General features: G+C 47.6%; 1 protein-coding gene across 2 annotated transcripts in view; it reads right to left on the bottom strand.

The window, feature by feature from the left end:
* The window catches only part of LOC146785485 (uncharacterized), a 148,800-nt gene that overhangs the window by 57,632 nt on the left and 66,226 nt on the right, over positions 1 to 24,942 (bottom strand). Inside the window, exon 4 of one of the 2 annotated variants that reach the window (XM_085634565.1) lies at positions 6,980 to 7,075. The exons of the other annotated variant lie outside the window; for it this stretch is intronic. Within the exon in view, the coding sequence (XP_085490691.1) occupies positions 6,980 to 7,075 (96 nt within the window). The remainder of the gene's footprint in view (positions 1 to 6,979; positions 7,076 to 24,942) is intronic. 2 annotated transcript variants of the gene reach the window in all.

Genomic DNA, 24,942 nt, shown 5'->3' with positions numbered 1-24,942 from the left:
AACTCTGGTCACTCCCATGGCCTGTGTTGTGTGACTGCCAGCTTCGAAGTCTCTCCTGCTGTGACAGATGATCTTTCAAGAGAAAGAGGGAGAGTAGTAGTGTGTAGTTCAAAGGAAGCAGAACTCCATCATAAAACGTCAAAGGCCCATACCCTAAATCACATTTGGTGTCTGGAAATGGACTATAAGGGGAGGTTGAGACCCTAAAAAGTGTCACCTGCCAATCAGCCAGACGAGCTATGTGTGAGGAGGGGAAACTCTGCAAGAATTGTGCCTGTGACCAGGACTAGGGGCCAAGGCCTACTAGCCTCCCTGCTGGGTAAGGGGACATTACCCAGGAAACCCAAGACCACCTGCTCTGGAGCACCAGCAACTGCTTGCATGCCAAGATCAGTTTGCCCTGTGAGGAAGAGGGGAGCATTGGCAGAGGCGAGGTCCTGTGGAGAGCCCTGTCGAGTGGACTCCCGGTGTGAGGAGATTCAAGTTGGCGACCCCCATATGCCAGAAGAGGGCCATCGTGAACAGAGTGCTGTGCAAGGAGAGTAAGGCACCGTTGCTGCGACCTTGTATGCCATATTTATATATTTATATTTCATTTCAATTTTATTTTTACAGTAGGAGTAAACTAATAAATACATAAGTACATGGAAGGCATACATGTATAAGGCAGGTAATATATCTGGATTTAAGTTGTATTCAATAAACGCAGACATTCAAGTGTTGCTGTACTTTAAGCTAAAAGTTTTTTTCCCAATAATTCAATGGTGAAGCACTTGTAGATACATAGTTATGGGAAGATTTACATATTGTGATAGATGAATAAACGGAGAACCATAAACATCTAATCAAATAACTTGTATGCAAACTATGCAATCACCTATATACATGTTAAGCAAAGAATAATATATCCATAAATAATGTCTACATTTGTTAAGCAGACCTAAATAATATCTATATATATTAATAAACATACTATACACATTTATACAAAGGAATACACATTTCTAGATATACACACACACACAAAAAAAAAATGAATGCTTAGGTACGCAGGGATATGCTGTACATTTATGTTTGAGTATGGTGGCTATTTGGGGAAGAGCCAACTCTTGAGTAGTCTTCTGAAGATAAGATAGTTATCGGTGGATCTTATGTTTCGTGGAATGAGTTCCATAGTTTGGCTGCTTGAACAGAGAAGCATGTGCCACCTATGTTTTTTGTTGTTGTATGGTAGGATCTGAAGAGCATTTTCCTTTGCTGAATGTATTTAGTGATTTTACTCTTGATGAAGAGCAGTCCTGTTCCATGTATTGCTTTGTGGGTGATACAAAACAGTTTGAATGTATCTTCTGGCAACTGGTAACAAATGTTGGGTTCTGAAGGCTGAGGAGATGTGGGATTGTGGTTTTACATGTAGGAGTAGTCTAGCAGCAGAGGTCTGAATCCGTTGTAGTCTTTTCTTAGTTGATAAAAATGATCCGTGGTAGAGGCCATTGACGTAATCAAGTTGAGACCGTACAAGAGAGATAGTTGCTTGGACTTTTTGTGGAAATCTCAGGTGGGGGAAGATGCTCCACAGAGTTTTGATAGTAAGGAAGTTTGATCTTGCTAATTTGTCCACTTATGCATTCATTGATAGTTTGGAGTCTGTGGTAAATTCAAGGTTTGTTAGATACTTTAGGGGGGTGTTCCTAGATTGTCTAGCCAGACAGCAAGTGGGTCATCATTTTTCCAATCACCACATGTGAGTATTTCCGTTTTGGAAGCATTCAATTTGAGATGACTCCATGTCATCCACTGATCAGTGTCTCTCAGCCAACTGAAAATGTGTGATTTTCCAACGTCTTTGGGGCTTTCCAGTTTTAGGAGTATTTGTGTGTCATTTACATAGTTATAGCATGTGAGGTGAAAACCATTGATCACTGCGCCCATGGAGGGATCTCCTTGCTGTGTGCCCGTCCTCTCTCTCTTTTGTTTTTACACAATGCTTCGAATTAAAAACTGAAATAATTTTCCTTTTCCATCCATTAAATGTATGCGTGCACACTAAATCCAGATAAAAGTTTGCCCGTTTTCAAAGGTTCTTGACGACCCTTTTCTGGCAGGTTGCACTGGTCTCCCGGAACTCAGTGGAGTCTCCCAAATTGGCGCACTGTAATTGGACATGCCTTTTAACGCTCAAATATCCCTGAAATGGAGGAGTCTCAGACCATCTTTTTGAATGTACTCAGCATTTTGCTCTGGACGGCTCACAGCACCAGCTACATTACTGGGCGCAAGAACATTTATCTCATCCTGTTTCTAGTTTTGCAGGAATTAGGTAATACTTAGTAGCAATTTCCTTTCAAGCGCCAAACAAATACAGTGTGGAAGTCCTAAAATAATTAAGTGTGGGGCTATTTAGAACGCGCAGTGAACTCAGCGGGAGTGATGTCTTAAAAAGAAACTTCACAGCCCTTTTTCACCCCTCAGTTCTAATCAGAGCGGGTCTGCTTTTTTCAGTTCATGGCAATGTACTTGGTTTGAGCATTTTGGGTTCGTCAAGCCAAATGTTTAGGTCACCAAGAATGCATAGGTTGGACTGTAATGTTATCAGATTAGAAATTGCATCTAGAATGGGTCTGGGAATGTGGCATTGCTAGGTGGTGGCCTGTAAAGTAGTAGGAAGTTACAGGATGAAGATGGTGTAGGGTTGCATTTGGTGAAGAGATGGCCAGACAACCTTGTAGGGAGACGTTGTCAGCTTTAGGGAGATTTATTGTTTGCTTGAAAATAACAGCTAGGCCACCTCCTCTTTTGCATATACGATTGTGTGTGATAGTTTGATAGCCCAGGGGAACGGCTTCATACAACACTGGAGCAATATCATCTCCCAACCAAGATTCATTTACGAAGAGTAAGTCAGAATGTGCGTCAGTGAGTAGGCAGTAGATGTGATGCTTGTTTTTGCAGAGTGATTGATCATTTATTAGTAGGCAGTTTAGAGATTGTGTTTTGGTGATTCTGTGACTTTGTTTTGTAGAAGGGCGAGCGGTATTTGTTGAACTTGTAGAAGGTGTGTCACTAGTGGCGGTATTAGCTGTATGAGGATAGCAAAAGTGTTGCTTTTCTATATCGTATTCCTTGTCCAGCAGGTTTAATAGGCATTTTGATGAGTCTGCGTGTGTAGGTGGTGGAAATGGTGATAGAGAGTGAGTTGGTGAGCTGTGTTGTTTTTCCAGAGTAGGCTTGTTGTGTAGTAAATACGGAGACGCAAAGTTATGAACAGTGGCTTGTTGTTTATTTTGTTTGTTTCTGTTTAGAGTAGAAGGTGTACAAGTTAGGGGTGGTGGTGCAGCACGTGGCTCATGTTGTAAGGCTCTAAATTGTCCAATGGATGAGAGGCGGATGAATGAGAGTTGTTGTGTTGGTGTATTTGTGTTAGGTGTGGTGGAAGAGAAAAATGTTGTCCGTAAATATGGTTTAGGATGTGTATAATTCATGTAGTCAGGAGGGTGGGAGTGGCATTTTGTTTCCGCTTTGTGATAAACTGTATTATGAAATTGTGTGTGTGTGAAAAGTTGTTGTGCTGGTGTGTGCGTTATGTTTTGTTTTTGGGGAGTAGTGAGAGCAGATGATGATGTAGTGGTTTTCTGAGAAGGATTTGCATGTAAGGTATTGTTTGTTAGTGGAAGTTGAATGGTAGAGGGGTGGTGATGTTGGCAAAAGAGTGGTGTGTGATAGGGGATGGACAGGAGCTCCGAGTGTGTTAGATTTGTTAGCTGGAAGAGGTAATGTGTGTGGTGGAGTGTAGTGTAAGGGTTTTGTATTTTTTGTAAAAAGGAGGAGAATGTTGGTGGATGAAATGATGAAGGGCTGAGTGCATGTTTGGTGGTGACATAAGGGTCTCTGTTAGGGGAAAGTAGAGGATTAGAGCTGATGATTTGCATGAACAGGAAGTGTGTGTTTGGATGGAATCACATTATGTATAATGTGGCATTGTGTTGTGTCGCTGATGTGTGTATAGGTTAGTGGTATAGGACAGAGTGGTGTTTTGTGTGGAAATGGTGCTGTTATTGTGTGGTAATTGAAGTAGAAGGGGATAGAGGTGTGGTAGGTGGGGTTTTGTTGTCGTTGTAGAGGTACTGGAATTTTGCTAGGGTGTATTTGCAGTAAATTAGTGAAGTGCATTTGCTGCAAGAGTGTTAATATCTTTCTGGATGGGTTAAGGTGGGTGTTGGTGAATGGTAAAAAAACAGGCAACTGACCCTGTCCTCTCTGCCCTCAGCCGAAATACCCAGGCAGAGACGCCCTGAACCCTAAGCTTATTTAGCCCTAGTGATCAGGTTACCCCTTCAGCCAGTGGGAGCCCTAACCCATCACACCACTAGCCCTAAGACCAATAGGAGACCAGGCCTTTACAACCAATCACAGCCTGAGTCCTAGCAGCCAATCAGGAATGAAACCCCACGCCATAGGCCCAATAGAAACCCAAGCCCCAGGAACCAATCAGAACCCCAGATCTATCAAATACTCAGAACACTAACCCTAATCCCCAAGTTCAATAGAAACCATAGCCACAGGAACCAATAAGAACCCCAGACCTATCAGCTAATTAGAACCCTAACCCCTATAGAAACCATAGATATAGGAACCAATCAGAGCACAGATGTGGCAACCAGTACGAAACATATATAAGGGGCATGTGACCTTAACCTCAGGCTGCTGGGCAGGAGGCTGGGAGCTGCTCCTCAATTCAGAATCCCGTTGGAGACAGATAGGCTCAATCCACACTCTGGAGTTGCTGTTCAAATCTCTACAGGTAAGGGCCAAATCTAAGCCACTAACAATACTGCGTTTCCTACACTTAAAGAACTCAATCTCCTAGCCAAAAACGAGTGCTACATACACAGTTTTAACTCTTAAGAGCAGATTTCTGTAGTCTCAAAGCACACTCTGCTTAGCCACTGAGGTGTATTTTGCCTTTTTTCCTTGCTAAGACAAAAGGGAGCTAGAGGTGTATCACTTGTTAGATTTCTATAATGTGCGTGTTGAACTAAAATAGTCCTCACATTTAATTTTTGTAAAGTCTGTCTCAATTCAGTAGAAAGAAGGCACAGCACACTCATATCCTCTACTATCCCCTCTAGATATGTTTTTGCAGAGTGTCACTAAAAGAAGAGGTTTTTCAGTGTCAGGAAGTGCCAGACTATCTTCACTCCTCGCTCCTTAATCTTTCCTCCTCCTTTAGGAATGTTTCTGCTTAATGAACAGCATTATTGTATTTCCACTCATTTTCCCCAGTCCTTATAAGGTCTCCCACTTTCAGAGTGTACAAAAGAACATGCAAGCAACACACCTTTCGCCCTACCTCACACTGAAATACAGATAATACTTTTTGTGAAAGTAGTGATGGAAAAATACTGTGTATGCACATGCACTGTTTGTTTCTCTTTATGTAACCTAAAGTATAAAGGACATTTGTTCTAGCTCTGTAGTTCAAAGTATAGCAGTTCAAACACTTGATCTCTTCTAGTGCTACTGCTGATTGCTATTAAATATCCTCTCTTTCTCTGCCTTCCGTGGTGCCAACCTGGTCCGTTCAGCTATTATTATTACATTCTGGCTATTAACAACCCATTGAATCAGAAGAGGAAAATCATGGCACAGACTCAGTAATTGGAGATTCTCAACCGTACACTGTTTCCTTGGGAAGTACGTAGTAGCCATCGTATCTTTGAGAAGCTAGAAGTAGATTTTCTTCCTGGAGAAAGGAGAATAATTGTACCTGTCGCCCTAAGGAGGAACAACCAGTTTCCCCATCAGAGGATACAGTGTTGGTAGACAGTGGTACAGGTGAACCTTAACATGCTCTCATAGGGATAAAGTGGTGGTCTGGGAGTCACACATATAGGAATCGATGCACTCCATGCACTACTCCCAGGCTGAAGAACAGATGTTTTGGCAATCTGCCGAGCGGCCTACAACCATGCTACGATCAATCTTTGGACAAAGTTGTAAAGGATGTTGTTTGGTGCCTTAATGCCCATCATGAACAGTGGACATGTGTTCCTGTCACCCACTGGGTTAACCTGCCCCAAACGTAAAGGCCTGCATCTGAGAGGACAAAGGCATACAATACCCAGGCCATCTAAGTAATGCAAGACACAGTGCTATGTCCAAATGGATGACTATCCATCACAGGTGAGCCTTGACGATCAAGAGACACAGACTGTGCTTTCAGTTCCATGACAGATGACAAATCTACCATATTGGAACCTGGTCTATTTTTAGTTCATCTGACGATGCCTGCTTTAAAAGTGAAGTAGTGTATCTGGGGATGTGACATGGCACCATCCTTCCGACATTGGGAAGAGGGTATGATAAGCTGTAGAATCATTAAAAAAGAGGACTATAGAGACAGAGGCTGTGAGAAGAAATATGAGAAGATGTGGGAGACCTGGGACGAAGGGGTTATAGAGGATTAGAAGATTTAATACCAGTTTAGGAACTGAAGCTAAGCAAACACGGAGGGGGAGATAGGGGAACAATACAGCGTAGGAACGCCTTGGGAAATGATCTATATAGCTAGACCTGAGGAGTAAGGACCAAATACAAGAGAAGAGCAGACGAGAGGGAGGGGGTAGGATGTACTTGCACTGTTTGGAATGAATAATGCTTTGCTTATGTCAGATTGAGGTGTATACACGTTACTGATGTGTTATGTATTAAAATATTTTTTTTAATGATTTTAAAAAAGGGAAGTAGTGCAAATAGTACAATAACATTTGTTTACCATACAATCACAAGCCTCTTCATTTCCATCACTGATGCAGAGTCATGTAACTGTATGGCAGGAGAATAATATTCACTGACTATGAAAGTATGGTATGGTGGAGTACATTTGACACTGCTGAGAGTAAAAAAGGTTGACTTTAGGTACTCACTGTGACTAAAGTAACAGAATCTTTTCATTCCAAGCAAAACATGTTATACTAACCCATGGTTGTGCTGATGCTTAACCTCACACTGTCTTCTGGGCCCAAGAAAGAAGCATCATCCTCATTTTTTATATGAACTGAAACAACTTCATATTCTGCAACACACAAAGATATTAAGTGCATTATAACATAAGAAATGAATATGTGACTTTGCTTCTAGGCATATCGTTATGGCATGTAGTGCCGTAGATTCACATACTCTTGCCATCTAGTGTTGTGCTGGGACGTTTGCAACTTGATTTTCTTTGAGGAAGTCTTTCGAGTCACAAGGTGTAGTGACACCTCCTTTAATTGCCAATGCGCATGGGCCTTGGCTCCGTTATTAGATTGTTTTCCGCACAGCGGGTGAGCATAAAGAGGGAGCGTTAGGACAGGAAAGTGTGACGACCATGCAAGAAGTTATTTCCAAGAGATTAAGTAAAAGAAAGGTACATACGCAACAACCAAACACTTCCAGTTATATGGGTGGGCACATGTGAATTTACTGCACTCAACGCTATAAACAGATGCTTGCATGGTACGTAACATATTCTGTAATATAGGGTAGTACTGCTTTACAGTCTTTGTAGAACATGCTTATCTACTGCTTCACGTGCTACAGATGGAGTAGATTACCTAAGTGGTGGCGAGTCTGAGAATGCTGCAGAAGGCTGAAACAGAGTTCTTAGGATAGCATGGCCGACTCTTGCTTGTTGGCATGCTAGAACATCCACATAGTAGTGTTTGGTGAATGTGTGTGTAGTGGACAATGTAGCTGCTTCACAATTGTCAGCTATGGGTATGTTTCCAAGGAAACACAGATTAGCTAATTTTTGGTGAGTGAAATGAGGTCTGGGCGGAGAATTCCTTCTATCTAGCCTTTATTTATCAGTGTGAATACATTTGATGATCCATTTGAGTCCTTCCTTGACAGCTTTGATGACAGGGATTCTGAATAAAGGGGGGTGTTCTTTGTTTGCAAGCAACATGTAGTAAAGGTATATGGTAGCATAGGCGAGGCCTGATTTTTGTAGAATGAGGAGGTAACAGCTAATGTCCTGAAATATAGGTTTAAGGGGGTCTATGTACTTAGGAGTGCAGTAATGGACAAATCTCTTCCACTTGGCAACATAGCAGGCCCACGTAGTGGGTCTGCATGTTTCTTTCAGGATAGACCTGCACTCTTGAGGGGGGTTAAGATAGGACCGCAGAAGCCAGATTGCTAGAATGAGGTGCATGGTGTGCCTGATTGGGAAGTGGTTCTGTGCCTGGCCTGTTGGGGAGCTTTTTGTTGGGAACCATTAACATCTCCAGAAGGGTTGAGTACCATGGTTGTCTGGACCACGTGGGAGCTACCAGGATGAGAGTCAGGGATGTTTGCCGACCAGTAGGTTCACGCATGGAAATGGGAGGGGAAGAAAAGCATAGGCCAGTATCCCTGACCAGTTCATACATACAGCATTGCCCATGCATTGTAGGTGTGAGAACCTGGAGGCAAAGCTTTGGCATTTTGCGTTTTGGGCAGTGGCAAAGAGATCGATCTCTGGGAGAAGTACAGGAGTAGGAATTGTGAGTGGAGTTCCCACTTGTGGACTTGTTGCTGAACCCTGCTGCGGAGATCTGTAAAATTGTTGTCCACTCTCAGAAGTTACTCCACCAGCAGGTGTATTTGGTGGTGTAGCGTCCAATGCCAAATGCTTTGTGCTGACGCGACAGTTATGATGAGTGTGTTCCGCCTTGATTTAAAGAAAATACATGGTGGTCATGTTGTCTGTTTTATCAACACTACTTTGTGTTGAACCCGGTGAAAAGATGTCTTGAGAGCTAGGTGGATGGCCAGAAGCTCTAGGGATTTAATGTGGAGCCCCTTGGTTGTGACAACCACATACCCTGAGCAGTCTGTTGCTAAAGAAGTGCTCCTCACCCGGAGGACAAAGCGTCCGTGGTAATGGATGAGAGAATGTGGGAGAGAATGTGGCATAACGGCTAGGGCGGTCGACCTCAGAGCTGGGGAACCGGGTTCGAGTCTCGGCAGGAACATTCAACATTCTGTGATTCTGGGCAAATCACTTAATCTCCCCGTGCCTAACAAAAATGAATGTGTCCATCTATAACATAACTGGTGCTCATGTAAAGCGCTCCGATACTCTGGGTCTAGTTCGCACTATATAAAACAAAAAAAACAAAAAAAATGGCAACTGCTGAACAGGGTCTATGAAGGGCTGGCCCTGCAACATTTTGTTGCTGTTTCACCACTGCAGAGTGATGGGTTCTCGTCTGTATCAAAACTAGATCCTCCCAGTGACCCTCCGCTTGTGACCATACTGTTGACAGGCATTGTTGGAGCAGACACATGTGAAGCCTGCCATGCTATGGCTATGCATGAGGCTGTCATTCTAAAAAGCTTATAACAGTTCTGACAGTCAACTGATGATTTGGCTGAAAAAGAGTCAGTAACTGCTGATATGCATGCACTATTGCCTGACTGGGGTAAGCTGTGCTGGTGACTATTAAGTACGGCTCCCAGAAAGGGTTGAATCTGAAGGGCCTGACGTGGGATTTTACAATATTTATTGAGAAGCCCAGTCCTTGGAGGTAGGAGATCATATTCTGGATATGTGAGAGACACTGCTGTTTGCTTGCACTCATGATGAGTCAATCATCTAAGTAAGGGAATATGTGAATGCCGGTCATTCTGAGATGTACAGCTACTAAGGCAAGGCATTTAGTGAATACTCTATGGGTAGTGGTGACCCCAAATGGAATCACTTTGAAGCAATAAGTTGACCTCTTACCATGAAACACAGGTAGCTGCGATGAGCAGGATGGAGGTGTATGTGAAAGTAGGCGCCGTTCAGATTGAGAGCCATCAAGAAGTCGCATTGCTGCAGCACAGGGACGACATCCTACAGAGTGACCATGTGGAACATTTATGAGAAGAAATACTTTTTCAGGGGCCTCAGATCGAATATTGCTGTACTTTGTGAGGATAAGAAAGTATAGGGAGTGCACCCCCTTCCCAAGTTGTTGCAATGGTTCTGGTTTTATTGCTTCTTTGAGGATAAGTGACTGAACCTCTTCTCAAAGCAGGTGCTGGTGTTCTGTAGTGGGGGTATGTTTCCACGGTGGGATATTTGGTGGGGCTACAGGGAGCTCCAGATAGTAACCTTGTTGTATGATGGAAAGGACCCATTGGTCACAGGTTAGCTCCTACCAGCGCAGGAGAAACCTCTGTAGTTTACCCCGGACAGGTGTCGCGATATCAGGGTGGAAGTGTAAGGGAGTTACTGCTTAGGGGGGGCTTCTCCTTTACGGAGCCTTCTTTCACCCTAATTCTGGACTCATTCCCCCCCGTAACCTCCTCTCGATTACTCCTGTGTTGCCTGCTGGTGGTATTGTTGTTGCTGCCTCTGGTAGGAGGCAGGAGAGTCTGGGGAAGTGGTTTTACTGCTCCTTCTTTATACAGTGCCTGCAAATGAACCCTCAGTGATTTGAGGTCTGAAGGGCACTCATCGCCTTTGCTGCATCTGTGTCTTTTTCAGCTTTTCAAGCATCTTGTCTACCTGCGGTCCAAACAGGTGCTCACCATCAAACCGTAGGTTCAGAAGATGCTGTTATACTTAAAGCGGGAGACACGGATGGTGGCTGACCATGGTGCTAGTATTAACACCCCTGAGAGTAGACCAACACAGTTCACAATCGGCCAGTTTGAATCCGATTGTACCGCTACCTGCTTGCCCACTGCATCAGTCTTTTTACTCTTCTTATCAGGAGGTGGGACACCCCCAGTACTCTGGGAGTTTACCAGTTTTTTGCGGTATCACGTTTTTTGCCATTGATCACAAGGGAGCCCGGTGGAACATATGGCAGATGTAGGGTGGATCGTTGGGTGCGGGTTTGTATTTTTTGTTTACCCTCCATGTGATGACCGTAGCCTTGACTGGCTCTTTAAAGGACTCGGGTACTGTCTTGAGCATCCCCTTGAGCATGGGGAGGAACTGTAGGGCGAGTAATGTTTTTGAAAGTGTTAAGACCAGGTGGTCACCATACTCCCAGACGACGTGTATATCTAGTTTATGAAAAGTTGCCGCCCTCTGTATAATTTCGTGATAGGAGGTTGTGCCATCAGCTGGGGAGTGTTTTGCCAAGTACAGATCACGGTTTGTATCCCCTGGGAGATAAGACATCATAGTTGTCCCACGGGTCGTCCCTAGGTTCAGGATCCTATGGGGATCATAGGGTACTAATGTATACAAGGGAGGGGGCTAGTGCTCCTATCCTTATGTGTTTGGTGACTCAGTTGAGGTCTGAATTCCAAGGCAATTTGCTCCTGCTTTTCCTTGGCAGTGTCTCCTGAGGCTATGGTAGGAGCTTGTGAGAGATTTTACCAGCTTGTGGGTGAATGAAGAGCTGCTTCTGGCTAGCGTTCAACACCTCCTGCAAGTGCTGGAGAATAGGCTGCTCCAGATCATCCGAGCCAGCAGTCTATGGAGCTTTCGGCGCTGAGGGACTTATCAGTAGCTCCAGTGTCTTTAACATAGCAGCCTTCGGTACCAATGGCGTCTTTGATGCCAAAGTAGACTTCGGTGCTGGTGCTGTGTTCGGTTTTGGGCACTGGATTCAGGCTATCCTGGCTGATGAGGGGTGAAACCCCGAAACCGGTCCTAGGATGCTTGTTTCCGGTCCAGGGAGGAACTGGCTTGGCAGTTCGGGCTCGACTGTTTCCATGAGGCACAGGGTCAAGACTGATTTGCATATGGCCAGGTCTAAACTGGGGTGGCATGGTGAGCAAAGGAATGATGGATTTAACCCAGATCTCTTGACTGGGGGTAAATGGTTTGATTTGTTCTGCATTCCGTCCATCAATTGTGTGTCTTGTGATCGGTTTTGGCGTCATCTTCGATGTCAAAGAGCCCATCATTTCAGAGGAAGGGTTGTTGTGTGGCGGTGGGTTGCAACTTGGTACAATACTCACGGTCAATGTCTCCTAGCATTGGGATCTTGGTGTTGCTCTCCTTCGGACTGAGAGGACCAACTTGCCTCCAAAGTGGACTGAACAAGCTGGAAGAGCTTCTTCCTCCACCCGATGTTGCATTCCCCGAAGATGTCATGGGTGTCATCTCCGTCTCACCTCTGCATCCTTCGATGGGTCCACCTCCATTCACATCAGTATCGAGGGGTGTTCTTGGACTGGAAAGTGAGGCAGGCTGGACACGTGGTCTCGTTGTGCTCGGGGAAGAGGCAGAGGCAGAGAATGCACAGTGTATCATGGAGTGACACTGGGGCAGTATTGGAAGGGCGTCCTTTCTATCACTGACCTGGCATTCTCGTTGAAAAGGAACCAGAGAAGAGAGGCGAGAGGTCCTGAGAGGGGGCTGAGGCCCCTCCTGCAGGCATTGAAGTGAGTGCAGGTGTTGAAGATCTTTGATTCTACGATAAATAGGGATTGGGGATCCGTGGAGGTTGTTCCATGAAACAGGAGTCGAAAAGTTCTGGTAGTAGTGCTATTAGATGCCTAACACGGAACCCGATCGGTACACATCCGAACCCGATGGCGGAACAAAAACTATCTAACTATGGAGCCAATGTCCAACTCAAGGAGGAGTCACTATACCGCACGACTCCAAAAACTTCTTCGAAGAAAAACAAGTTGCAAACGTCTGAGCCCAAAGGTAGATGGCAAGAGTACGCACAGTATGTGAAACTACAGCTACATATGCTAAGAATATGTACATTACCAAGGAAGAATCATTGCATGAGTGCAAAGGTTGTTAGGTAAAAGAAAATCATTGTTTACAATATCAAATGGTGTTTGAAGACAAGGCTTGGACTTTGGGGACATATAATGACATTTCACCGCAGTGGCAGCTCCTACACTATGGCGGAGGAGCGTCGCCCCACTGCATTCTCGCAGTGCAAGAAGCAAAAGCATAAAATGGTAATAACTTTTAGTTATTACCATTTTATGTTTCCTGTGCAGGCGGGCAGGGCTGCTCTGCTAACATAGCAGGGCAGGAGAGAAGTTGTTTGCCCACTTCTATGTGCGCAATGACTGTTTGGTCGGCCCTCTCCGACCGCCCAAAGCAGTCATGCGCACTTTCCCCTTCTCCATGCAGGCTGCATTACAGCCTACATGGAGAACATGTCCAGCCCTCCAACCCCTGGCTGAGCGCCATGTCACGGTGCTCAGACCAATCACAACGCTGCATTGCAGCATTGTGATTGGCTATGGGGAGGGAGACTGGCTGCCTGCTTCCTGTTCCTATCCGAGTCAAAGGCAGGAGAGCAGGAGCAGAGAAGACGCAGGACACTGCCTCAATGCAAGTTTTTTATTATTATTTATTTTTGTTAATATGCGCTCTGCCGTGCGACCCCCCCGCAACCCTCCCGAGCCTCGCCCCCAGCTATGTCGGCTGCAACTGTTGCACTGTTATTGCAACGTACCCCAGGATATGATAAATGTTTGTAAAGCAAGCTTTGATAAAGTGCACATTTTTTTTCATTAACTTACAAATATTTCATTTTAGTTAACTTTGTCATGAAATAACAAAAATAGAGTATTGGTTTAGATGGCTCACACCACACGCCCAACCAGTCCAACAAAGAGCTATAGGGCTGGTTCTTCTCCACAGTTCAGAAAACTGGACCTTCTGTCGCTCTTTTTTGCCTATTGTTGGTGATGGTTAGAAAACTTGGATTTCTTACATGATGTAGGCATGTTCCTCTTATGCTTTTTCAACATTAATCCCACTAAAAGAATCTCATGGGATCTCTGGCCCTACTAGTGACAACAACAAGCAGGTTGCTACCGCTAAAGGTTCCACTGCTGTTTTAAAAGAAAGACATTTATTTTTTAAAAATCTGCTGCAAAGAACTTGGCAACAAGGAAAAATGTGATGGTAAACATGTTCTAGCTAACTTACTGGGTCTCCAGGAGACTGCATTTGACAATAACTTAAGCAACTACCTTCTGCACAGTTCTTTGTGTGCCTAGCAATTGTGAGGAGAGTATAATAGTGGTAACATAACTGTGGTGGTTAATGCACTTCTGGCAGGGATCTAGGTTTTGTTCTATCACAGCTTTAGCTCAAAATAGCGTAGAGGGTAATGTGCCGGCTGCAAAGCACATCATGTAACTTGCAGGTCATTGATTTGCATTTTATGTTGATAGGTAAGTTTGACACCAAGATCATTTTGTTATTTCCAGTCTGTAAGTTGCAATACTTCTAATGTAGCACAGTGATCTATTTACCAGAACCAAGGAGCTGCTTGGAAACTGCAATTCAGGGGCTCAGGTCCTCACTATTTTTCTTTTTAATTTGTTGGCATTCTAAGATTTTGACCGGGGCCTCCTGCTTAATGTATCCGACCAGGGCTCCATCAAGGTCGGCCTCAAACTTTGACTTTGTCCCAGTCAAGCGCAACTAGATGTCCCAGAGTGGCGCTATATGTTTTTAAGCACTGTAAAGTGGTTAATTTTTACAAATGTATATCTCCTGGTCCCTACATTGGTTTTTGTTGTCTATTTGTTCATAAAAATATTTTCCTATTTTTATAAATTGGTTTGGGATTTTTCATTGTGTGTTTTGTCTTATTTGATGTATTGGTGTTTTTAAATGCTTTACACTCCTGTCTCCGGAAGTTGTTGGTGCCCCAGAAGGAAACATCCTAACTTTGAGTCATGATATCCCCTTGGCAGGTCCTTTGGGGCAGAACAATACTTGGAGCCGGTTGGTGAACCATTTCTACTGGCCCCATATATCTGAAAAGGTCATGGAGTTCTGTAGCTCCTGTGTCACCTGTCAGGCCAGTGGCAAGACAGGGGGCAAGTCTAAGGTTCCCATGAAACCACTGCCATTGGTTGGGAATCCCTTTGAGAGGGCGGGGGAGGACATTGTTGGTTCCCTAGAACCCCCAACTGCATCAGGTAATAAGTATATCTTGGTGGTAGTGGACCATGCCACAAGATACCTTGAGGCAATACCCCTCAGAACAGTCACTGCTCCTTTAGTGGCTAGGGCCTACTTGGTGTGTTCATCAGCGTGGGGTTCCAAAAAGAAGTCGTTTCAGATATGGTCACAAACTTCATGTCCAGCTATCTGAAAGCTATGTGGGATGAATGTGGTGTTACCAACAAGTTCACCAACCCATATAACCCCCAAACTAATCGTCTGGTGGAAAGGTCCAATAAGACTCTGAAGGGCATGATCAATGGGATGCCTGGCAAACTCAGGAGGAGATGGGATGTTATCCTCTCATGCTTACTGTTTGACTACAGGGAGGTCCCACAAAAAGATTGGTTTCAGTCCCTCTGAAATGTTGTTTGGGCAGACTGAGGGGGCCATTGTGCCTGCTGATAGTCTTTGGTAAAGTCTCTCAAGGAAGTAAAGGACAATGTGCTTGACTATGTGCTGGTCCTGCACTTCACATGGCAGAGTACATGTACAAGGCAGGCAGGAAACTGGAGGCGAGCCAGGACCTCATGAAGCACTGGTATGATCAAAAGTCTGCAATGCCCGGGAATACTCCAGGACAGTTGGTGCGGGTGTTGGAGCCTGTAGCTCCTAGGGCCCGCAATGACAAGTGGACTGGGCCCTATCCAATCACTGAGAATCAATCAATCAACTCATTTGTAGAGCGCGATACTCACCCGTAAGGGGAGGGGGGAGGCAGCTATTGGTCAAACAGCCATGTCTTGAGGCGTCTCCTGAAGATCAGCAGGTTCTGGGTCTGACGTAGGTGGGCGGGGAGGGTATTTCAGTGACGAGGTGGAAGAAGGATCTGCCGCCGGTGGTCGTTCGGTGGATGCTTGGGACGGTGGCAAGGGCGAGGTCGACGGAGCGCTGCTAGCGGTTCGGGGTGTAGAAGGACAGTTGTTTGTTGAGGTATGCTGGTCCGACGTTGTGAAGTGCTTTGTGCGTGTGGGATAGGAGTTTGAAAGTGATCCTCTTGTTGACCGGGAGCCAATGCAGGTCTCATAGGTGGGTGGTGATGTGGCTGTCGCGGGAGAGTCCGAGGTTGAAGCGTGTGGAGGCGTTCTGTTGCGCTGGAGTCTCTTCTGGAGTGTGGCCGTGGTTCCTGCCTAGAGGGCGTTGCCGTAGTCCAGCCTGCTGCTGACTAATGCCTGGGTGACCGTTCTCCTAGTTTCGGTGGGGATCCATCTGAAGATCTTGCGGAGCATTCGGAGGGTGTTGAAGCAGGAGGAGGAGACGGCGTTGACTTGCTGGGTCATGGCGAGCGTTGAGTCCAGGATGAACCCCAGATTGCGTGCATGGTTTGTGGGTGTCGGGGCAGCTCCCAGCGCGTTCGGCCACCAGGAGTCGTCCCATGTGGAGGGGGTGGAGCCGAGGATGAGGACCTCCATCTTGTCTGAGTTCAGTTTCAGGTGGCTGGTCTTCATCCATTCTGCTACGGCCTTCATTCCCACGTGGAGGTTGGATTTGGCATGGCTGGGTCTTTGGTGAGGGAGAGGATCAGCTGCGTGTCGTCGGCGTATGAGACGATGTTGAGGTGGTGAGCGCTCGGACGATGTTGGCGAGTGGTGCCATGTAGATGTTAAAAAGGGTTGATCTGAGGGTTGATCCTTGGGGTATGCCGCAGGTGATCGTGGTGGCTTCGGATCAGAACGGGGGGAGGCGGACTCTGGGTTCTGCCGGTGAGGAAGGAGGTGATCCAGTCCAGAGTGAGGTTACCTACCTGGTTGACCTTAACACCCCCAGGAACCTTCATAGTGTCCTGCATGTCAAAAGATTGGAACCCTACCATGACATGGCACACCTGACCATGTTACTGGTCACAGATGAGGGAGAAGAGGAGGAAACTGAAGCAGTGCCCAATCTCCTCTCCAACAATGTGTAAGACAGATCAGTGGAATAAGTTGTACTCTCCCCAAATTGACAGACCAGCAGCACAGAGACTGCAAGCTGGTGCTGGGGAAGTTTGATGGTATGTTCTCTTTGCCCTCAGGTATTACTGACTGGTGTGTGCACCACATTGACACTGGTGACAGCCCACCTGTCAAAAACAAACTGTACGGGTTGTCTGACTAGGTCAGAGCCAATATCAAGGCTGAGGTGGCTAGGATGCTGGAGATATGGGCAACTGAGCCCTCTGATAGTCCATGGGTCCGCCCAGTGGGGTTGGTGCCCAAACCAAATCCCCAGGGGGGAAAGAAGGAGTTAATGTTCTGTGTGGACTACAGAGGACAGAATGCAGTCACTAAGACTGATGCTCACCCTATACCCAGAGCTGATGAGCTCATTGATAGGTTAGGAGCTGCTAGGTATTTGAGTGCATTTGATTTGACTTCAGGCTTCTGGCAGATTGCCCTCACTGAAGGAGTAAAGGAGAGGTCAGCAATCCCCACACCAAGGGACATAACCCGGCCAAAGTAATTTGTTTTGTTTGATCTGCTTTATTGACTTTTTTAGAAAGATTACGTGTATTGCAAGCTTACAGGTTACTTACAGGAGCAGGAGTTACTCCGAAAACATGTTATGCAAGACAATGCAATTGTACGCTAGCAGATAACATTTGCAAATTTATGTCCCAACAGCTTTAAGTCTTACAGCAAAATAGAAATGGCACAAAAATTGTAGCATGTAACGGAAACAGGCAATTTTATTTACATACAGAAGTTGCCTGCCTGTATGTGCGCGTTTGATGTGGGCGCTGTTATTAATTCCTTTTAATTGCGCTGTATCGCCAAAGGTTGTTGATCAAATAGCTATATATATATAACCCCAAAACTCGTAACATCAAATAATCGGGAGAAGAACAGGGTGGGCTTAGCTGGTGGAGGGGGCGTGTAGTCGTAAACCACCGTGTCACACCTGTGGTTTCAATTGGTTAGGCCTCTTGACATGGTCCTGCAGTCAATTCTAATGTGTGTGATATTTGCTGCGATAACCCGATAAAAGTAATACCCTTTGGCTTAAAGAATACCCCTGCCACCTTCCAAAGGTTGGTGAATAGGGTCCTGTCTGTATTGGAGCAGTTCAGTGCAGCTTATCTTGGCAATATAGCTGTGTACAGTGCTACCTGGGAGGATCACTTAATGCACCTGAAGGAAATGTCTGACTATTAAGGACAGCAAGTGCCAAATAGGGCTGAGTTCTGTGCTGTACCTGGGCACCTGGTAGGTGTGGGCCATGTGCAACCTCTCCAGGCCAAAATCCAAACCATTTTGGATTGGACAGCTCAGACTATCCAGACACAGGTTAGGGCATTCCTTGGTATGACTAGGTACTGTGGAAGATTTTTTCAAAACTTTGGGACCATTGTTGCTCCCCCGGCAGAACATACTTCCAAGAAGAGGCCAAAGAAAGTGATGTAGACCCCAGAATGTCAGAAGGCCTTTAACACTCTGAAAGAGGCTTCAACCGCGACCTGGTCAGGAATTCAGGTTCATACCACTAAAAGCTCTGGAGCTCCAGACTTCCAGGATTTATCCGGGGCCTCCCAGATAGTCAAGCCAGCGAACCCTCACTGAATCAAGCCTGCTGTGGAGGGTCGAGCGATGTACGAAGTAAAAGCTCCAGAAAGGTTTGACCAGGCCTCCCGCTTAGTGTATCCGACCAGTGGTTCATCGCCGTCGGCCTCAAACTTTGACTTTGTACTGGTCAAGCGCGACCAGAAGTCTCAGAGTGGCGCTATATGTTTTTAAGCACTGTAGAGGGGTCAATCTTTAAAAATTCATATCTCCGGTTCTCTACATTGGAATTTTGTCATTTTGGTGTCTATTTGTTTATATTTCCTATATTTATAAATTGGTGTGGGATTTTTATTGTGTCTTGTGTATTATTTATTTGATGTACTTTTGTTTTTAAATGCTTAACACTCCTGTCTCCTAAGTTAGGCCTGACTCCTCATTGCCAGCTACCAAGGGTTGAGCAAGGGGCTAATTTACTGAGTTCTTTGTTGGACCCTGTACTGTGTCGGTGGCTGGTGGTAGGTGCATACATACCCCTAACAATAACATACTTTCCTACAGGTTGCTTTTGTTCTACTTTGGCAGTCATGCTGATCAAAGTTGGACAGTCATGTATAAGCGGAGAGAAGACTATTTCAAAGTAGACTGTGTTTGAGCATAGTATTTCTTGGTAGGTGGATATGCACATGCGATGCACAGAGGCTCAAATTAGGGACCATAGACGATTAACCTTTTGCATCTGGTGGCCTGCAATAGGAATGACAGATGGGTCTAGGACCACCCTTCTGTCACAAAGCCAATGAGGATAAATTAGCAGGAGAACAGTAGTTTGAGGGCAACCAACTAAGAGAAAATGCTTCACTCTAAAGGCACAAGTGTTTTTCACTTGGACGTTAATAACAGCACACATTAATGAGACTTTGGACGAGGGTCAGAGCAGCAATCTCTGCATGGATGTGATATATCCTAGATCTGATAGAGACTACTAGCCACAGATTCCTTAACGTAGAGTTATCCCCAGGCGAGACTGGATCCGGAAAATCTTTGCCACAGCATCTCTGTGCGCCGGGGGCAGTACCACAGTACCACGCGAATACCCCCCCCCCGCCCCCCACCGCCCCCACCGCCCCGACGTCATCCGCGGACGTGACGTCAGCAAGGTCACATAAGTACCACCCCAGTGGCCTGACGTCAGTTTCCTTCTTTTCCGCGTGCAACGCGGATCCGGAGTGTGCTCCTTGGCCTGTTTTCGGGCCTCTTTAGTGCCTTGAGTTGGGAACAGTGTACCATGCCTTCGGGCTTCAAGACGTGCAATTCTTGTGCACGTCAGATGTTGACGACGGACCCTCACGCTATTTGTATGTGGTGCACTATGACTTACGGACTGCTAGGCTTGCCAGCATCCCAAACCAAAGTCCCGGCGGCGGGAGCGCCGGATGAAGTTGCTGTCGGCCAGCTTGTCCAGATCGGTGTCATCGCAGCGTCCGTCTCCTACCTCGGACGGGTCCAGGGGCCGCCGTTTCTGGCTGCGGCATCGTCCTTCGCTAAGGCCCCATGGGTGTTGTTCGCCCGCAGTTAAGTCTTGCAGCTTGCCGCCGAGGCCCTGTCCTTCTTCGGCAGAGGGCGCCGGTCCCTCCCGGGATGTACGCCCTCGTCCGTCGCCACCCTATCTGCCGTTTCCCAGCGTTGGGGCAATGAGCGCCCAGATGAAAGCCGACGCTACGGCTCTGCAGGCTTCCTTGAGCCCTCCTCCTCCTCCTCTTCCTGCGATGTCCGTAGATTCCTCACTGTGCGCGGGGCCTTCTGCGAACTCGCCAGCGGCTTCGCCCTCGGCGCCGACGCGTTTGACTTCAGGTGTTGGAGGTGTGGTGCCGTCGAGGTGCGGCCCTTCGGGGTTCCCCTCCTCGGCCCATGGCGTCCCGGCCTCGCCGCAAAGCCCCGCGGGGTTCCCTGCGGTGTTGCAGGAGGTTGCCGGGACTCAGGGCTCATCGCCAAGTTCCCCTCAGTCCTCTTCCCGGAGGCCGAGCCGACGCCTCTCCTGCATCAACAGCTTTCCACCCCGGCGTGGGCAGTGCCGCGGGTGGAGGCCGGGACCCGGGACGCTTCCCCGGGCCCCTCTCTTTCCTCGACGCAGGTGGCTGCCTCGTCGGGGGTCTAGCCTGCGCCTTTTCGGCGCGATTCATCGGCTGCTTCGGCTCCGACCCCGTCCCCCTCTCCGATGCAGCACGTGGCGGTGGAGGTCGACCCGGCGCCGCTGGTGGACACTTCGGTGCCGGTCGAGGACTCACCGGTGCCTGTGGTGGACTCCCCGGCGCCGTCCTGACGTCGGATCGTCGAATCTTCTCCGATGTCCCTTCCTCTCCAGGGGGTTGTCGTCTCCTCTTCACCGGAGACTGGGCGCCGCGTCATGGCCTTTTCTCCGGCGGATTCCAGGGCGGGTTCTACGCCGTCTCCACATCCACAGCCCCCGGGCCCGCTCTTCCGTTCCCTGCAGTCTGGCCCGCAGGCTTCTTCGCCCTCTTCAGAGACCCCTCAGGTTCCCCACTCGTCCGTGGGTTTCCCATCCCTCAGGAGCTGGTCTTTACTCCCTCCAGCGGGGCACGGGGATGGGCATCTTAGTTTTCAGCCTTCGCCCACAGAGGAGTTGCTTTCCCCCCCACGACGCTCTACGGAGGAGAGTGTGGCCTTTGTCCGGGCCATTTCCACGGCCACTGGCATTCTACAGATGGGCAATCCGGTTGCCCCACTCCCTACGGACCACTTGTTAGAGGTTCTCCACCAGGGCTCTGGTGGAGGGGAGCCGCTTCTCCCATTTGAAGCGTCGCTCCATAGCTCTCTTCTGAGGGCGCCCTGCCACGGGGGATCCGGTACCTCAACCGCTCCTTCACCGCCACAGTCCTGCTCCGCACGATCCACTTTGTCTTTTTACCCACCCCTCGGCCCAGGGCCCTGTCCAGCGGGCTGCTTTTCCTTCCTTGCCTTCAGTGCTGCTTCCGCCATCACGGGAGGCTCGGTGGCTGGACTCCTGGGGGCGTAACATTTCCGCCTCCACTAGCGCTGCTCTGCGTGCACTCAACACTATTTGTGTGTTGGCCAGGGCTACTTCCGATCTGTGGGATTCCGCGGAGTCCCTTCTGTCTCGCGCCTACCAAGAGGGTGCCCGCGCTGATCTGCGGCACCATGTGCGGGATGGGCGGGAGTTGGCTACTTTTATTCTCCGTTCGGACTTGGACCTCTCTGATTCCCTCGGCCGTGCTATGGCGAGTTCTGTTGCCCTCCGCCGCCATGCTTGGCTGCGGGATGGTGTCTTTCCAGAGAATGTTCGGGAGTGTCTTGTGGATTTACCTTTTGATGGAACTCTGTTGTTTCACACCCATGTGGACTCAGCTATTCAGCAACTCCTTGCGGGGCTGCGTCCCCCTCTCCCTCCGTTTATGGGAGGTGTTATCCCTCCTTTTTCCTTGGGGCCTTAGGTTTCGGTTGGCCCATTGTGTGCAACTTTGAATGCCTTCAGGGTCTTTCAGTTAGCCCCTCTATTCATTTGGCTGCTGGTTCAGCCTTTCAGCTTGTGGTGTGTGTTTTTTGCTGTTAAGGGCAGCTGTATAGTGTAGGAGAGTAGGATCTGCACTTGTGTTGCCCCCACTTTTTTTCTGATGTATACACTGGTTTCTGGCTATAGTCTGGCTGGGTCCCTGCTAATCAGGGCCCCAGTCTACCTGATCTCTCTAAACAACTTGATGTGCATACTAGATGCACTAGTGATTGGATACTGTGGTACCGTGTGAGCCCCTAGTATATGGTACCTTAGGTACCTAGGGCATTGGTACTTCACAGGCCTACCAGGGGCTGCAGCATGTATTATGCCACCCCTGGGAAGCATTCTCAATCTGACACCACAGGCCTGCTACTGCAGCCTGTGTGAGGTAGTGTTAGCACTCCTCACTGAGGTATAGGTTTCTATATCTCACCATACACACACATATGAACCTATCAGTCACCCCTATGGTAGGCCCTATCAATCCCAAGGGCAGGGTGCGTGGTTTACTATGTGAGGGGGTGCTTCTGCCTGAGCAGGACCCCTCTGCAGCTGGCAGAGTCTATTCTCTGCTGCTGTTTGTGGATGCGGTTAAACCATATACTCTTAAGTGCATTATAACCTCCCGGTTAATGCTAACTTTGGAATGACTGCATCAAAACATGTCGTGTTTGGTGTCAAACGTTTTGGAATCATACCCCCACACCAGTAACTGGTGTGGGAGTATGATCCCACCCTACTAGAGGGGACGACATGTACCCACTGTACCAAACGGTAGAAATCTTCTAAAGCCCTGGCATCACAAAATGGATGCCACCAGCACAGACACCGGGCTGCCCTCCTGCTGCTGACCGAAACTCGCAGTGGAGGGAGCTCAACAAAGGGTTTCCTGTCACAGGGAGGTGTCACAACCTTCCAGACAGGATTTAGTGTATTGGAGCTGGGTGGGTGCACTCTTAGAGTGCCTTTGAAGTCCTGCACTGGGGGAGCAGTAGGCTCCTCTGTGCATATGCCAGCTCAAACCGGTTCAGGGGCCTCTGCCCCTGTCCTGGCGCGAAACTGGACAAAGGGAAGTGGGTGTAACCACCCCTACCCTGGCCCTCCTAGAGGAGTGGCCATAGAGCTATTCCCTCCCATCTTTACAGTATAAGATACCAAACATTGCCAATGCAATTCAGATTACACCTGGACGACGCTCTACGAAGAAGAATACGGTCCCTTCAACGTTCTACTACCTTTAGAAGACCGAAGGATCTCCCTTGGAGCCAAGGAGTGGCTCCCCTGCTTTGCAGGCACCTTAAGGACTGAACAACGGTTGCAAACTTTACCGCTCCTGCCGGAGCCCGAAGTCCCTGCGTCCCCTGAAGTCGATTTCCTGACCTCTCTACGGCCATTTTGAGTCCCCAGCGAAGCTGTGGCGTCTGGACCCCACGAGTGACGAGGAATGACAATACCAAGGAACCGTGCACTGATTTCGAGTGCAAGCCCTGAACGACGAACTACAAACCTGTGCTTTGGACCACTTAATGTCCAAGTCCCGAGCAGGTACTGAACCAAAGATCAGCGGCCTACCCCGTCCCGAGTGACCGTGGGCTGTTGCTGAAGTTTTCCTGCAAAGGCGTCTTCGCGGTTGCTTGCCCGTTGGCTAGTAGCCCTCCTGAAGACATCCTCGACTATTCCAAGGGCTGGCCTGGTTGCTCTGGGCCTACCCTCACTTACCCTCGCTGGGTAAGTCCCTCGGACCTTGCTGGTCTGAGCCATCCACCATCTTCACTCTACACGAGACTTGCAGTTGCCAAGGTTTGTTGGCTCCAATCCGAGTGCCGACACCGCCAACAGCTGCAGACGTCGTGGGACCCTCCAACTCCAGCTGCTGATCGTCATCGATCCCTCCTGGACGACGTGGGCGAAGAGACAAAACACCATCAGCGACGAAAGCGACGCGACAGTTGTGGTCATCTATCCTGAAAACCACCGGTCACTGGCAAGTGACTCTGAACTCTGTCCCCTCAATTTCCAGGTCGCCTGCAACTCCAATCCATCGTTGGAACCGAACGGACACCTCTCTCGACGACACAAGCAGCAAGAACACCTCGATTCCCATTGAAATCAGCATCGCGACCCGACACCAAAGGACACCTGTGCACCCGGACTCCCTGGGTGAGGTAACTCTGGCATTACGGTGCCCAAGTGTGCATTGGCTATCGAAATACTTACCCTGTAAGTTGTGTGCTTGTTGTCCACTCAGAAGTGCCCTAGAACTTTAAAATACAAATCGCGACATTTTTGCATTGAAGTCTATGAGAAACTCGCGTGCGTGTTTAGACACTGCACGCGCCTCCTGTGGGCTAGTTACTTACCTGAAAACACTACAGCAGTGAAGCCCCAGCGATTCCCAAGGCCCTAGGCCTCTTCATTTTGCTTGTCAAATTTGTTATACCATTTACTTAGTATATGGTCTGGTACGCCCCTAGGGCTACAGTGATTTATGTGCTTAATTTGTTGAGAAATGTTGATCTTTTAAATGTCTACCTGGGACTAATCTCATAAAGAGATTAGTAGAGTATATTTAGTAATAAATACATATATATTTCATATATATACCTGTGTGGTGTCTTTTCATTTGGTAGTTCAAGAGATTATAAGGTAAAACAAGCTGCTTTACATTCCTCAGAGACTTAGCCTGAATGCTGCTCTCCACAGCTACCACTAGGATAGCTTTCTTTTAAAAGGTTGTCTTTAAACCTATCTACCAAGAGTCGAATTGGACTGGTGCAAGGTGGCCACTAGAACTAGTGACCAGCATATGCCAGGCCAACTTCTCACATTGGTGGGCAGCGTGTGGGATTACAGCTTGCCATTGTTTTACCAGAAAATCTCAATTTGAATTACTAACTGAAAACCACTTAAGGTACTCAAGGTACATATAAAGTCAAGCTAGTATCAATAAGTTCTACTGAACTTAGAGCTGTGTGTAAAGGGATAAGCACACCCTTGCTACAGCTCAAGCTAGGTTT

This window comes from Triturus cristatus, chromosome 11 (assembly GCF_964204655.1).
Source record: "Triturus cristatus chromosome 11, aTriCri1.1, whole genome shotgun sequence".
Taxonomy (NCBI): Eukaryota; Metazoa; Chordata; class Amphibia; order Caudata; family Salamandridae; genus Triturus; species Triturus cristatus.
This window is presented reverse-complemented; position numbering and strand designations above follow the sequence as displayed.